The sequence below is a fragment of the Brassica napus genome, chromosome C9 (assembly GCF_020379485.1).
Source record: "Brassica napus cultivar Da-Ae chromosome C9, Da-Ae, whole genome shotgun sequence".
NCBI lineage: Eukaryota > Viridiplantae > Streptophyta > Magnoliopsida > Brassicales > Brassicaceae > Brassica > Brassica napus.
In genome coordinates this window covers 27,816,107-27,831,104 of record NC_063452.1, presented here as the reverse complement: position 1 = coordinate 27,831,104, position 14,998 = coordinate 27,816,107, and the positions used below count along the sequence as shown (strand labels likewise).

General features: G+C 32.8%; 1 protein-coding gene and 1 long non-coding RNA gene across 5 annotated transcripts; one reads left to right on the top strand and one right to left on the bottom strand.

Annotated features, from left to right (window-relative positions):
- Window positions 1-577: 577 nt before the first annotated feature.
- Window positions 578-2,696, bottom strand: BNAC09G23210D. 3 transcript variants are annotated; one of them, XM_013857636.3, is made up of 6 exons: window positions 2,498-2,696; window positions 2,376-2,425; window positions 2,217-2,305; window positions 2,041-2,142; window positions 1,082-1,940; window positions 578-1,000 (listed from the first exon to the last, which is right to left on the bottom strand). In XM_013857636.3, the coding sequence occupies exons 2-6, from the start codon at window positions 2,419-2,421 to the stop codon at window positions 744-746; spliced, it is 1,353 nt and encodes a 450-aa protein (XP_013713090.1). In that variant the 5' UTR covers window positions 2,422-2,425; window positions 2,498-2,696; the 3' UTR covers window positions 578-743. The 3 variants fall into 3 exon arrangements, with proteins under 3 accessions (XP_013713090.1, XP_013713091.1, XP_013713089.1); XM_013857637.3 differs by having other exon boundaries at window positions 2,542-2,695; XM_013857635.3 differs by having other exon boundaries at window positions 2,376-2,481; window positions 2,581-2,680.
- Window positions 2,697-2,867: 171 nt separating this feature from the next.
- Window positions 2,868-9,393, top strand: LOC106416579. 2 transcript variants are annotated; one of them, XR_007328503.1, is made up of 5 exons: window positions 2,868-3,252; window positions 3,788-3,974; window positions 4,176-8,248; window positions 8,577-8,999; window positions 9,083-9,393. It is a non-coding gene; the product is annotated as an uncharacterized LOC106416579 (long non-coding RNA). The 2 variants fall into 2 exon arrangements; XR_001283207.3 differs by having other exon boundaries at window positions 2,868-3,974.
- Window positions 9,394-14,998: the final 5,605 nt, after the last annotated feature.

Sequence of the window (14,998 nt, the reverse complement as noted above, 5' to 3'; positions counted from 1 at the left end):
TATATATAGGTGATTACGAATGTATATTACAACAAAAATGCATATTTAAAAAAGAATTGAAGTTACTAGGACATGAATAACATAAACCTTTGGAATCTTGACCAATTTGTTTTTGCTCATATGGATAACTTTCAAATCTTGAACATCTTATAATGTCCATATGGACATTAAAACATGGTCCATGCATTTTTAAAGTTATCCATGTGTACAAGAGTAAAATTGCAACATCCTGATTTCTATTGTAAATGGTAAGGCTTAAGAGAATATCTGAATTTGATGTTGGAGTTTTAGAATATACTCCACACCATGGTAACATAAACTGAGACGCCAAAACAATTATTTTGGCACAGGATCATTCTATTGCACCCAGACTTGCCTCGGGGACACTCGAAGAGACTATGATTACTGGCCTCGTGCTCTGAACCGGCTAGAGCTCTTTTTGAAACCTTCCACAAGAAGATCCATAGAGATACATGAAGCTTGAAACAATCCAATGCACATCGCATATACTGGCGTCAACATGCCAACTAGCTTTAAGACCATTTCCTTTCCCTCTTCGAAACACATACTTATCCTATAGATCGAAAAATAACTCCCCAAGAGGGTATATTCAATTCAATATTTGGGAGAATTTGAAGCACATATAACTCCCCAATATGGTAAAGAAAGATTGAACCGTACGATTGACAAAATTACAAACAAACGAGGTGAAGTTATACGTAGACTATATTGTGCTTTGACCATCAATTTAACTCGTGTTCCTCATTGCCACACACTTCCTCTAACATTTCCATAAACCCTTTCTTCTTATTCCCCCTCATCGTTGTTGTTGTCGTCGTCTTGGAGCTGAAACGGTTTTCATGCATTGATGCTTCTTCGAACCTTGTCCACAGCTCTTTCTTTAGAGTACTCTCACCAGCTCTTGTTCTGTTTTTCGTCATTACACTCTCTGCTTCGTTCATCAATGGTGTACTCTCAACCACCATTGACCTGCTTGCCTCTAAGCAAAATGACAAAGATCATAAAGACCACATGAAATTACCAGAAAATCAAAATTCTCGAAAGTTTCTTTTTATAGTACCTTTTGTGTGTGCTGCTGCTTCTGGTTTAACGTTTGTAAAAGCAAATGAGGATACCGTTCTTGAGACACCGGTTTCATCAGTTGGTTTCTTTTCATTCACAGGCAGCTCCAGTAAAACAGATGTTTTAGGAGGCGAAAACCACCAAACCGGCGAGGCTTCAAGATCGGTTTTTCTAGCTATTGGAGCATGTTTTAACCCCATAAGCTCTGGATACTTGGAATAGAGGTCGTCTGTTTCATCAATGCCAGACGACTCAGAGCTCTGTGAACCATTAAAAGTGCTAGCTCCCAATTCGGAGCAGGTGGACTTACAAGCCTCTTGCTTTCCCCGTTGAGGAACCGGTTTAAACAGTGTACGAGTTTTCGGAGGGGACATCTTCAAGCAAGGGGTCATCAGAAGCTGAGACTGAATTTTCACTGAAGGCAATGGCTCAGACTCTACCAAACTTTCAGACAAATCCATGAGAGGGACTAAAGAGTTACCACCAAGTCCTGCAGTCTTCATCGACTCAACTCCTAGACCACAGTCACTTGTCTCTTTAGAAGCTTGAAGCGGTTGAGTTGCAGCAGAATTTGGAAAGACCCTTTTGGATTTGAGCTTGGATTTAAGGAATTCAGATTTTCGCAAGGGGAGTGGTGTCAACATAAAGAGCTGTCTACCCTTGTCGGGGTTATGATCACCACCACGCCATGCCACGAGAGGAGAAGGGGAGACTAAGGGCTCAAATCCAGTAGGCTCAGGACTCTCAACATCATACAATTCTTCTTTGCTTGCGCTGCTCATCAAAGACTGTTCTTCCTGTACCTTGGAAAGCAATTGAGAACTGGATATGGCTGCTTGCAACCGAGGAAACCATGGCTGTAATTGTAATGAAAACAGATTACAAAACACTAGAAGGAAGGAAGGAAGTAAGGAAGGAAGGAAACAAAGCAAACACAATGAGTCAAGGGAATGTAACCGTTAGTGAGGAATGCATATCTGACAAGACAGATCTGAATGACTCAACTTCTTGTTTGCTCAAAGTTTTGAGCTTTGTGGCTTTGACAACGAGCTCATCAATCTGAGATTCCAAAACATTCGTTAGTCTATAAAATTCTCACTATTCAGACCAATACAAAAGAGACAAGCAAGGACCTGGTGAAGAAGAGATGAGATATCCGAATGTACAAGGTAGAGTAGATCCCGTTCACAATCTTCTTCTTCTTCTTCTTCTTCTTCTTTAACTGCGAAAACAACCAATCAATCACTCAGAGAACGACTCTATGTCTAAGATTCGAAGAAGCGAGAAGATACCTGTTTCTCTAACAAGAGTATCTCTTCTGGTCATGTAACGCTCCATTTCTCTAAAAAAGTAGATTGTGCTTATGAAATGAGCTTCGATTTAGCAATAATCTTGGATCTGGACAAAAACAAACCAATTGGTACGCGATTCCCTTCCTAATTGATGGAGAATGCTTACGGAAGTAAGACGAAGAAGAGGAAATGATAGAGAAAGCACTTTGCTGAGAGAGAAACGGAGTGTTAGATCGCGCCGTCGTTAGGGTTTCTAGAAGGCGGGATTTTGAATTTTCGAATTTGGGCAGCCCATTAACTCTGTATACCCCCTCTCTCTCTTAAAAAATTATCTTTTCTCCCTTTATTAAAATATCATTTAATATTTATTTTTTTTTAAATAGAAAACATGGGTCCAGAGTGTGTAAAGACTTCAATACCCTTGACTAATTAGAATATTCACAAACTCAACCTCTAATTTACCTACCCACCAAAAAAAATCGGATCTAACCCGATTATCTTCCCCCCCCCCAAATCCCGTCTTTGTTCTCTCTCGTAACGTAGAGAAAATTTTTTTTAGAGAGTAAATAGAAAAGGGAGAAACTTTTCACTGAATTCTTTGATTTTTACTCAGAGAAAGAAAGATCGATGAGAAGTCATGGTTTGGATTCCGTCCGTCGAGCTCTTGGATTAATATGTTTCTATTTTTTGTCCAAAATTCTGAAAAAATTTCTCATTTGTTTTTGATACATCTTGGGACTTGTGCTGCGAGAAATCTTATACTTCTTGTCTCGTAGAGAAAACAACGACAGAACATGAAGACGCCTTGTGGGTTCTAGAAACTCACCTGGTAGTGTGGATGTCAAGGATCAATGGGAACACTTGTCTGGATATAGAGGTATTATTGGTCATAAAAGGGTTATGGTATTCCTGGGGGGAAAAACAGCAGCTCTTCTGAGAAAACCAAATCAGAATGGGTGTGCACGAGTTTCACTACACCCTCTTACCTGAAGTCTGAAGACAAGGAATTCATATAACACTCTTTATCTCTTTGGTTTATGATCTGATTCATATGACTTTCTTAGGATGCTTGTTTTGTGTCAATAGTTGTGTGCTAATTACTCATCAATGCTATAAATTATATATTAGTTGTTAAGGGATGTTTTTACCGACAAAATAGAAGTTGAGGTTTGAAATCTCTTTTTGGCTTACCTTTTAACACTTGTGAATCTTATGTGCTTTGTTACTAGTTTTTGTACAGAGAACCTACGCGTGCTTGCAGTCGGAAAGTTTTATTATTTATGGCTTTGTTATTTTATTGTCAGGAGATGTATGGCATTTGCATAGTTGAATCAATGGTTAGGTGTTATGAGAATGTCGTGGCTTGTTTTTGAATATAGCTAGGATATAATCGATCAAAGATCTTGAAACAGGTGATCTTGTGTGGGTTTTAAAAAGTGAACGCTAAGGCATGAGGCGACCTCAGTTGGAGAGGTCATCGCCTTGCAGAGGTGAGGCGATGCGTTTTCAGGAAGGCGACGCTCCACCACGCTTCACACCGCCTTTGACGCCTCACGCCTCACGCCTCACACGCATTGGACGCCTCTGCATAAAAAAAGGGTAAGTTTCCATTAACCAAGACACTAGAATTTGAAGTTTTAGGTAACTATTAACATAACTTGATTTTTACTTACCTTTTTATGTTTAAAAACCTTAATGAATTTTTAATAGCTCTTTCTTCCATAATATATTTACCTTTACCTGATGTTGATTGTGTTATAAGCTTCAAAGTTTCTGACTCTTTACTAACCATCTTACCAGGCGGACAAGCTTTTGTCTGCAGAGTTCCAGCCTTCTCTAGAGGAGTTGATACCGTTTCTGCCACAAAATCGTTAGTTTTTGATGTATTCCGCTACATTTCATGTCACTGTAAAGGCTTTTAAGGATCGACGCTATTTGTTATCAACCTCATGGATGTTGTTTAAGTATTTTGGATTTTTAAAACGTGAGAATCCTTTTTGAATGTTTAAAACTTGGTGTGTTGCAAAAGAAATATATTTAACACATGTAAAACTCTAAAATATATATAATATTAAAAAGGGGAAAAAAAATTTATAAAAAAAAATTCACATGCCGTCATATATAGATTTAGTGATATTCTACAAAAAATTTCATCAAAAACGGATATAAAATCAACGCGAAAGATAAACATTTATCATCATTTTTAGATTTTAAAACCGTTTATGTTTCATAAAATTTGTTTTGTTTTATTCATGTTAAAATAATAATATAAAAAATACTCATGTAAAACGTGCAGCCGTTATATACATAAATTTAATATTCTAATTATACTTAGTAATTCTTGGTAATCTTCAAGGTAGTAGTAATACCACCTTACACATAGTAATACTTTGGTAAATTTTAAGTTTTATTAGTAAAACCATGTCCAAATGTAATATTTTGTAGTAAAACCAATGATTTTATACAGTGTATGTCATTAAGGAAAAATATTACATAAACAGTTTACCAGAAATAAGTATTTTTATAGATTCTCCTTACTATAGTCTAACGATTCACATAACAACCATGAAAGTTAAGGCATCATTTTGGGAAAATGGTAAATATTCCTAAAACTATAGAAAATAATCATCTAAATAGTTTTAATAGTCTTATTTACTATATACATTGTCTACTAATAGATAATATATGAGTTCTATATGTTAAATATACGTACTACTTGCAATATATATGGGTTTCAAATTACACATAATAAAACCAAGTAATCCTAGTAGTCAGAATTAACATAATAAACCCAGTAATCCTAGTATTCCGAATTACACACAGTAAATTCAGGAATCTTAGTAGTCGGATTACACACAATAAACCCAGTAATCCTAGTTGTCAGGTTATACACAATGAAAACATAATAAATAAAAGCTTGTCTTAATTATTCCTCTACATGCCATTGCGTATGATACATCCACACCAATCCTGTGTATAACCAAATCAATGTTACTGTCCTTTCTGAAAGTTTTCTAGGTAAAAGTTATCTAAATTTTCAGAACAACGATCTCAGGGAACAATTATATATTTGCATCATCACTTTTAGGGTAATTCAGTTTTCAGTTATTTCGGTTAGTTATTTTAGTCCGCTCAAAAAATTTATCAGAAATTATGAGACTTTGTTAAGAACTATCAGCAGATTCTCCACGCTAGTGTGGTTGGTCACGAGCTTGATGTGGAGAAGCAAAGATATGGGGTATGTTCTGATGAAGTATCCAAAGCTGTTAGGGTTTAAGCTCGAAGGGATAATGAGTACATCAATTGCTTATTTAGTACGCATTGGTGTGAGTCCTAGAGATATTGGTCCAGTTGTGACTCAATATCCTCATCTATTGAGAATGAGAGCTGGAACAATGATCAAACCTCTTGCAGATTACCTCATTTCCATCAGAATTGTGGCTAGGATTGGTAGAGAAACATGCTTATATCGCCGGGTACAGCCTCAAGGAGACTGTTAAACAAATTTAGATTGTTTGATTAGCTTTGGCGTCAAGGAATAGTTGCATACTTTATTTAATGATATTCCAGAATTTTTTTTTTTTCAAATTTTTTTTCTTCCAAAATAAAATTGCTAACTTTGGTTACCGGTAAAGGACAAGATGTCTACACAACACTACTTTTTCAGCGTGAAGCTCAAGATTGATCCTGAAGGATTTGCTCGTGTTGTTGAGTAGATGCCAGAAGTTGTAAGCCTTAAGCAGTTAAGCATAACGTGATAATGAAACCTTTAATGATATTCCAGAATTTTTTTTTTTTCAAATTTTTTTTCTTCCAAAATAAAATTGCTAACTTTGGTTACCGGTAAAGGACAAGATGTCTACACAACACTACTTTTTCAGCGTGAAGCTCAAGATTGATCCTGAAGGATTTTTTTTCGTCAAGGAATAGTTGCTAACTTTGGTTACCGGTAAAGGACAAGATGTCTACACAACACTACTTTTTCAGCGTGAAGCTCAAGATTGATCCTGAAGGATTTGCTCGTTTTGTTGAGTAGATGCCACGAGTTGTAAGCCTTAAGCAGTTAAGCATAACGTGATAGTGAAACCTTTTAGAGTTTCTGTTAGGAATTTATGGAACTGGTTCCTCAACTGCAGTGACAAAAGGTTTGAGGAACGGTTGGAATGTAACTTTACTGATGCATTTATGCCTAGTAAATAGTAATGGTAGTGAAGAAGTTGTATCTTGCGTTATTTACATTATCTATGAGATACATCTTGTTTTAATGATATTTCAGAAAATAATATCTTCAAAATCAGACATAATAAACCCACAAAAAAAAAACAGTTTTAAAATTTATTTTCATTTTTTCAAAATACTCATCAAATCTTACATTCTTTACTTTACCCACGATGTCTACTTTATTTAATGATATTCCAGAATTTTTTTTTTTTCAAATTTTTTTTCTTCCAAAAGTAGGCATAATAAACCCACCAATTGATAAATACATAGTTTTTTTTAAAAAAATCCAGTCTCTCAAAATACTCATCAAAATTTACATTTTTTACTTTACCCATGATGTATACGTTGTTTTAATGATATTTCATTAAAAAAAATCAAAAACACGGCAATAATAAACCCCTCCAACCCATAAATACAGTTTTTAAAATCATTTTCAATCTCTCGAAATAGTCATCAAATCTTACATTCTTCTTATTACTCATGATGTAAAATTCATTATAATGATAATTCTGAACAAATTTCATCAAAAACAGATGTGTTATTACATATTCTTTAAAGCTTCAGTTCATCAATACGGAGGAAGGAGGACACATATGTGGAGACGAAGAAAAAAATTGGACCCCACCTAAATTTAATTGGTTAAGATTTATTGTGGAACCCATATGTGAATTGATTTGTAAATAGTTTGTTTAATTCATGAATTGGTGAAGTGGCCATCCGTTTCTAAAAAATAGACTTTTTAGTATTTTCGCACATATTAAAAAAACGCGTTAAACTATCATAATAAGTGTATCATTTTCTGTAATTTTCAATTTTCAATAACTTTTAGCCAATAGTAATTCAATAAAGTCAATTAATTCTCTTGAAGTTTACAATTTTTTCATAGAAAACACCAAAAATATATCTTTCTGAAACAAATTTTTTTTCTAAAAAATCTATCATTAAGGAACGGATGGAGTATTAAACAATTATAAGGTAATTTAGGAATAACAAGGAGAGAAGGATACTGAAAATAGAGAAGAGATAAAGATTTTCTTTTAAAAGGGCATATTAAGTTAAAGTCCGTTGGGGATTCTACTAAGATTATTAGCTCAATATACCCCTTCCTCTCTTGGAAAATTCTAATTTATCCCATCAATTAAAACAATTTCTTTTTTATTTATTTTTAAATTCGAAACCGAGTTAAAGACCTTTGTACCCTTAATAAAATGGACTTATTACTTTGACCCAACCTAACTATCCGACTCCGACCCAAACCCAACCGGGTCAACCTCAGATTTTTAACATAAACTCTAAACGACGCCGTAAAATGTTATGTCTCTCATTTCTCTAAATCCCCAGTCTCGACTCTCTCTCGAGACGAGAGACGATAGAAACGGCCACGGCTCCGACCCGACTTTCTCTTCTGTTTCCATTAACATCAAGCCTCCAATCGAGCCTTCGTCGATATTCTTCATCTTTCTTCTAACTTTCTTAGACCTAAACGCAAAGTCACGAATCTTTTTCTTCTTCTTTCTCTCTCGTTCAATTGAAAAGGCGACGACTAGTAACCCAAATCCGCGATTCTCTTTGTTTCTTCTTTATTCTCCATCGAAATCAATGTTTCAACCGACGGTCTTCATCTTCTTCCTACTTTTGTAAATCATGGTTTGGTAAGTGTTTTGTTTTTTCCCTGGTCAAATTTTGTAATTAGGTTCAGAAAAATTTGAGAAAATTGTAACTTTGTATAGAATCTGTGAAAAGCGTGTTTTAGCTATGAATTTGGGGGAAATTTTGGTAAAGTCTGTAGATTTAGAATTGTTTGATTCATGATTGATGTTTTTCTGGTTTGATGTTAAATGTTTTGAAGTATTGACTCTTGATTTACTTTTGACCCATGGAACTTAAATAAAAAAAAACTATAAATCTATAGATTTAGAATTGTTTGATACATCTCTATAGTCTATATTCCTGAGATTGATATACATGTTTGTGGTGTAGGGATATAGAGAAGATGCAGGTTTAAACTTGGAGAGTGATGCTGATGAATAACTCCGAATCTATATTCCTTTTAACCAGTCTCTTAGTGGTGACTTGAGCTGTGAGATTTTAAATTTTTGTGATCAGAAAAGACTCTGACCTTGGTAGATTGTATGTAGAGATGAAGAGGCTTAATAGATGGAATATGTTTTTCTTGGTAGATAGCTTGCTTAGAGGTGTCCTACTTGTGCTTAGTTGCTTAGATTGAATCTAGGGTTAGATTTTTCTTTAAGTTCCAGTTAGCTACAAAGGAATCAAATATTATTAGCTGCTATAAGATCTTCTGCTGTCTTTAGTAACAGGACAATGTTGTGGAACCGTTGCTTGTTGGCAATACCGGTAGGACTTAAGCAAAAGGACAATGTTGACGCTCTTGTACAGAAGGTAAGCATGCTCCTTTGTCTTTCTCAGTTCATTAGTGATGAGGTTCTGTCTCTATTAATGTTAGTTTTGTTTGTTGTATTCAGTTTCTTCCGGAGAATTTCACAGAGGTGAGTTGAGGAAGACAAGAACTGGGTCGACCGATCTCGACAAGGAACCGTATCAGCAATAATCGAAGGTTTAAGCGGAGTTGTGTGATATCAAGTTCATTGCAGAGGCAAGCTGAACATATTACGAAATAAACACATACAGTTTTGTAATCAAATCAGATTAAATGTAGAAAAAGATTTAAATATATGTTAACATTTAATTATACACTCGATTTTTATTAGTGTAGTTTTCATTATCTTCTTTAGATGTGACACATTCTCCTTTCATCTTTGATTAATTCCCATTATTTAAGCATGTTTCATTTGAAAAAAAAAATGCCCATATTAAATTGTTTTTATAAAATGTAGGATTAAAGTTTAAGTCTTTTTTTCTTCTACAAACACATTTTTTTTTTGTCAAGTAAAGTAAATATTAAGTTGAAGTAATATATCACATTACACCTTCCATCATTTACAAATAATTAAAAAGTTTTAAAATTTTATCTTCTTATTTTAGATTTTAAAAACGTTTTATGTTTCATAAAATCCATTTTGTCTTACTCATGTAAAAATAATAATATAAAAAGTAATCATGTAAAACGTACTTGTATAGCGCATGTTAAAATAATAATTTAAAAAACACTCATGTAAAATTCGCAGCCGTTATATACATAAATTTAATATTTTAATTAGACTTAGTAATTTTTGGTAATCTTTAAGGTGGTAGTAATACTAATTTACAATAGTAATACTTTGACAAATTTCAAATTTTACTAGTAAAACCATATCCAAATGATATATTATATTTTGTAGTAAAACTAATGATTTTATACAATGAATGTCATTAAAGAAGAGTATTATATAAAAAAATTACCAGAAATAAGTATTTTTATTTATTCTTCTTACTATAACCTTATGATTCACGCAACAACCATAAAAGTTAATGAATCATTTTGGGAACATAATAAATATTCCTAAAACTATAGAAAATAATAATCTAAATAGTTTTAATAGTCTTATTGACTATATACATAGGCTACTAATAGATAATATGTGGGTTCTATATGTTAAATATATGTAATATTTGCAATATATAGGAGTTTTAAATTACACATTATAAAACCAAGTAATCTTAGTAGTCCAAATTACACATAATAAACCCAGTAATTCTACTAGTCCGAATTACACACAATAAATCTAGTAATTTTAGTAATCCGATTACACACAATAAACCCAGTAATTCTAGTAGTCCGATTACACATAACGAAAACATAATAAAGAATAACTGGTGCGTCAAAACTACCAGGATGATCTTGAGTTAAAATAGCTGCAACGATTTGTGGTGCGTCTCTCATTCTATTAAACCACTATTATCATATTCTATGACCATATTAAAGTCCTACTATACTTCAAAATGAAGTAAAATAAACCAAACCCCATAAAAGCAGTTTAAAAAAAAATGTCTCAAAATTTTCATTAAATCTTACATTATTTACTTTACCCAAGATATACACTTCATTTTAGTTATATTCCAGATAAAATTTCTGCAAAAAGCAAACATTATAAACTTAAAACCCAGAAAACACAATTTTAAAACTCGTTTTCAATCTTCTGAAATTCTCTGTAAATCTTACATTATTTACATTACCTAAGATATATAATTCATTTTAATGATATTCTAGACAATTTTTTTAAACGGATATAATAAATCTAAAACCAAAAAAAAATAGTTTTAAAACTTGGCTTTAATCTCCCGAGACTCTTAGCAAATATTTTATTATTTACATTAGCTTTAATATACTTAGAATTTTAAAGTTATTTTACAACAACTTTCATAAGAAATGAACATACAGTACATGTTTTATGAAGTTTCAGTCACGTTAATAAAGGAAAACAAAAGGGAAGAGGTCACGTTGAAGAAGAAAGAGAAATGGATAGAAAGTTTTCATTGGTTAAAGTTTATTATGGGATCCAGTTCATTTTTGATATATTAATATAAATTTAATTCATGGTTTAATATTTTAATGAGGTGGCAAATTTATTAAAAAAAATTAGAAGGCTAATTTGGGGATCACAAAGAGAAAATACATATTTGTAAATGTATTTGTATGACTAACATATATTATTATTTTTTTTTGACAACAAACGGCCACTAACATATATTATTCTTATCATACTCAAATTTTTATTTTAATATGTTACATCACATACATGACGATGAATTATGCATCCGGTATAAAAATATATATTATTCATGTTCAATGCAACTATGTCTGAATTTGTAACAATAATATGATTTCTATTGTTTTTTTTTCATTCCTAACAACTAAACATTTTATATGTAGTACCAATAAACTTACATGTTTTGCATAAATTCAGTTCTAAGAAGAGTGTTGCTAAATTTAAAATCTTGCCAAGTACAAAATTAAGCAACAAAAAAAATATTTTAAAAACAAAAAGCAAAACTACATTTGCTCATTTTGCAAAACACTATAATCTTAAAATTTCAAATAACATTCTATTTAATCAAAACACATAATTGTTTTCAATAATTTTAGAAACAATCAACCAAAAATATACCTGTCTTTTTAGAAAGGCGGGTCAAAGTCTAGTTTATATTTTAAATGGGAATATATATATATATATATATATTTATAAATAATAAAATTTATTAATACATTATATTACCTATTGAATTGATAAAACTCAATCCCGATAAAATTTATCAATATATTATATTTGTTCGTTTACAGAATATTAATTTATAAAAATTATAATTATATTACATATTTAAATATTAAAGTCACCTTACGTCATCAGTTTAATTTTAATCGATATGAAAATTACATTCGTAAATTTAAGATATGAATAAAAATTATATTAAATACTAGGTTTAATCATTAAATTTATTGGAAGAAAGAAGAAAACTAATTAGTTTATATTAATACGTATTAGGTCTGATTGTTTAAATTAATTGGCAATTAAAATTAAGTAAGAAATTTTTATTATAATATTTTTTAAAGATTATTATTAAATTATAAAAATAAGGGTTAAAGAAAATAAAGAAATAAAGCTTTGAAATAAATTATGACTAGAAAAAAAAGGAAATATTAAATAAAGATGGGACCCACTTGCATAAAATCTGTATCAAAATGATAAAAAATATTAAAATAAATTTGGGACCCATCGCATAAAATCTGGGCAAAAAAAACCAAAAAGAAAAGGGTAAGTTGTGGAAGGGAACTAAAGGAAGGGCATTGAAAATAAAGAAGAGGTATTGAGAATAACTTTTTTTTTTTATTAGGGCAAATTGAGTTAAAGTGCTCTACAGAGATAGATAAATAAATTATTTTTGTTATATATTTATTATAAAGAACAAAGCTTTGATAACATAAAAGCAAAGGAGAGAATTTGATTATTTAAATTTGTGTATATGAAAACACGAGAGAGAGAGTTGTGAGCCTTTTATTATTAACGTTCGACTTAATCACTTTCTATTACACACGAGGATATTTATAGGAACATGAAGTCAGTGATGGAGGTGGTAATAAGCCGCATAATTGTCTTGGCAACAAGCCATGTGATGGAGTGGGCAACAAGACATCACCTTAATAGATAATCACTAATAAGGATAAACATCTTTAACACTCCTCCTTGATTATCTATTTTCTATTACGTTGTGCTTCGTTGAAAACCTAGTCATGGAAAAACTAATTGGGACAAAAATCATGACGAGAGAAAAAGAGTACACTGTCATAATCCCCCCCTGAGAATAGTAGATATAGATTTCTTGTCACAGGTGACGCAAATGCCGCATTCCGTTACCATAGACATGTTTTCGAAATGTTGTAGTCGGAAGAGCTTTTGTGAAAAAATCAGTCGGATTGTCGCATGACCGTACATACTCGATGTCCACCTCTTTATTTTTCTCGAGCTCCCTTATGTATGAGAAAAATCTCGGAGGGATATGCTTTGTTCTGTCGCTTTTGCTGTAGCCTTCTTTGAGTTGAGCGGCACAAGCCGAATTGTCTTCAAATACTTTCGTCGGCTCTTTCTAATTGACTATTCAGCTTGATTCTTGTATGTGGTGACTCATTGACCGAAGCCACACACATTCTCGACATACTTCGTGAAGCGCAATAATTTATGCATGATTCGAAGATGTCGCAACCAGAGTTTGTTTCTGGGACCGCCAAGAGATCGCGGTTCCACTAATTGTAAAAACATAGCCGGTTTGCGATCGAGCCTTATGAGGATCTGACAAGTATCATGCATCTGCAAAACTAACCACACCAAACTCTGGTTTTCTATATTAAATCAACCCTAAATCAAATGTACCTTGGAGAGAACGAATATGTTCTCGACGTCATTCTAATTTCCATGAATCGGAAATGAGCTGTATCTTGCAAAGGCATTAGTGTCTTAAAGTATATTTAATCAAATACAATTCGCAAGACATATAAGCTCATATATGCTTTATTACCATTAGCATCTCCAAAGTACTTATAAGATCTTACCAGGATCTTTTAAAACAACATCTCTTTCAACATCGAGAGATCTATTTACCATTGGAGTACTCAAAGGAGTTGCTTTATCCATATAAAATCATTTCAACAACCTTTTCATATAGTTTGATTGATGCACATAAACTCCTTCTCGGATATGCTCTATCTTGAGCCCAAGACAAAACTTTATCTTGTCGAGATCTTTCATTTCGAACTCCTCTTTCATATGAGTTCGAGCATCATCAACCTCCTTTTGAGTTTCAATTATGTTCATGTCATCTACATGTACAGCAATGATCACAAAGCCAAATGACGATTTTTTTATAAAAACGCATGGACATATCGCATTATTCACATATTCTTTACTCAAAAGATATTCACTTAAGCGATTGTACCACATGCGTCCGGATTGCTTTAATCCGTAAAGTGATCACTGTAACTGGACCGAACAAATCTCCCTGGATTTTTCTTTCAATATCCCTGGTATTTTCAATCCCTCAGGGAGTTTCATATATATCTTTATCCAACAATCCATAAATATATGCAGTCACAACGTCCATGAGATGCATTTCAAGATTTTTAGATGTCGTTAGGCTCATCAAAAATCTAAACGTAATTGCATCAATTACCGGGGAATACGTTTTCTCAAAATCAATTCCCGGTCTCTGAGAAAATCCTTGGGCAACTAATCAGGCTTTATATCGTGTTACTTTTCTCACGAATACCCACTTATACCCAACAAGATTTATATTCTCAGGCGTTATGACTATAGTTCCAAATACATTCCTTTTATTCAGCGAGAATGATTCAATTTGAATGGCCTTCTGCCACTCCTCCCAGTAATGTCTTTTTAACATTCCAAAATGGACCTTGGATCATCATTTTCATGATCGATCTCTTTGGACATAGAAAAGGAGAACATTCCATCAACATCGTTTATCTTATAACTTTTCATCAAGGGCGTAGTTGATGGAAATCTCATACTTTTCTGTTCTCGTTCCGTCATCTGGATCATCTTTATTTGGTTCATTTTGAACCTTTTTATCTATGCCTTCTTTCAGACATTTTTCAGTATCAGGTTCTTCTGAAACCTTTCCACTTTGCTAAATAAATTTCTTTTTCTTTTGGGGATTTTTTTATCTTTAGAACCCGCTAGTCTCCCCCCTCTTTAATTGAACCCTAGGTTCATTCATTTTGTTACCACCAGTTTATTCTTTAGGAACATCAATTCTTGATGGAACATTTTCAGTGGGTATATCATGTCGTATCTGTGAACACGTTTGGTAACTGGTTTGCCAAATTATGCAAATGCACAATTTCCTGAATTTCCAGCCCTCTTTGATTCGTAGGGGGATCAAGGTGTAACAACGACGGTGTACACCAAGTAATCTCTTTAGAAATTCTACTA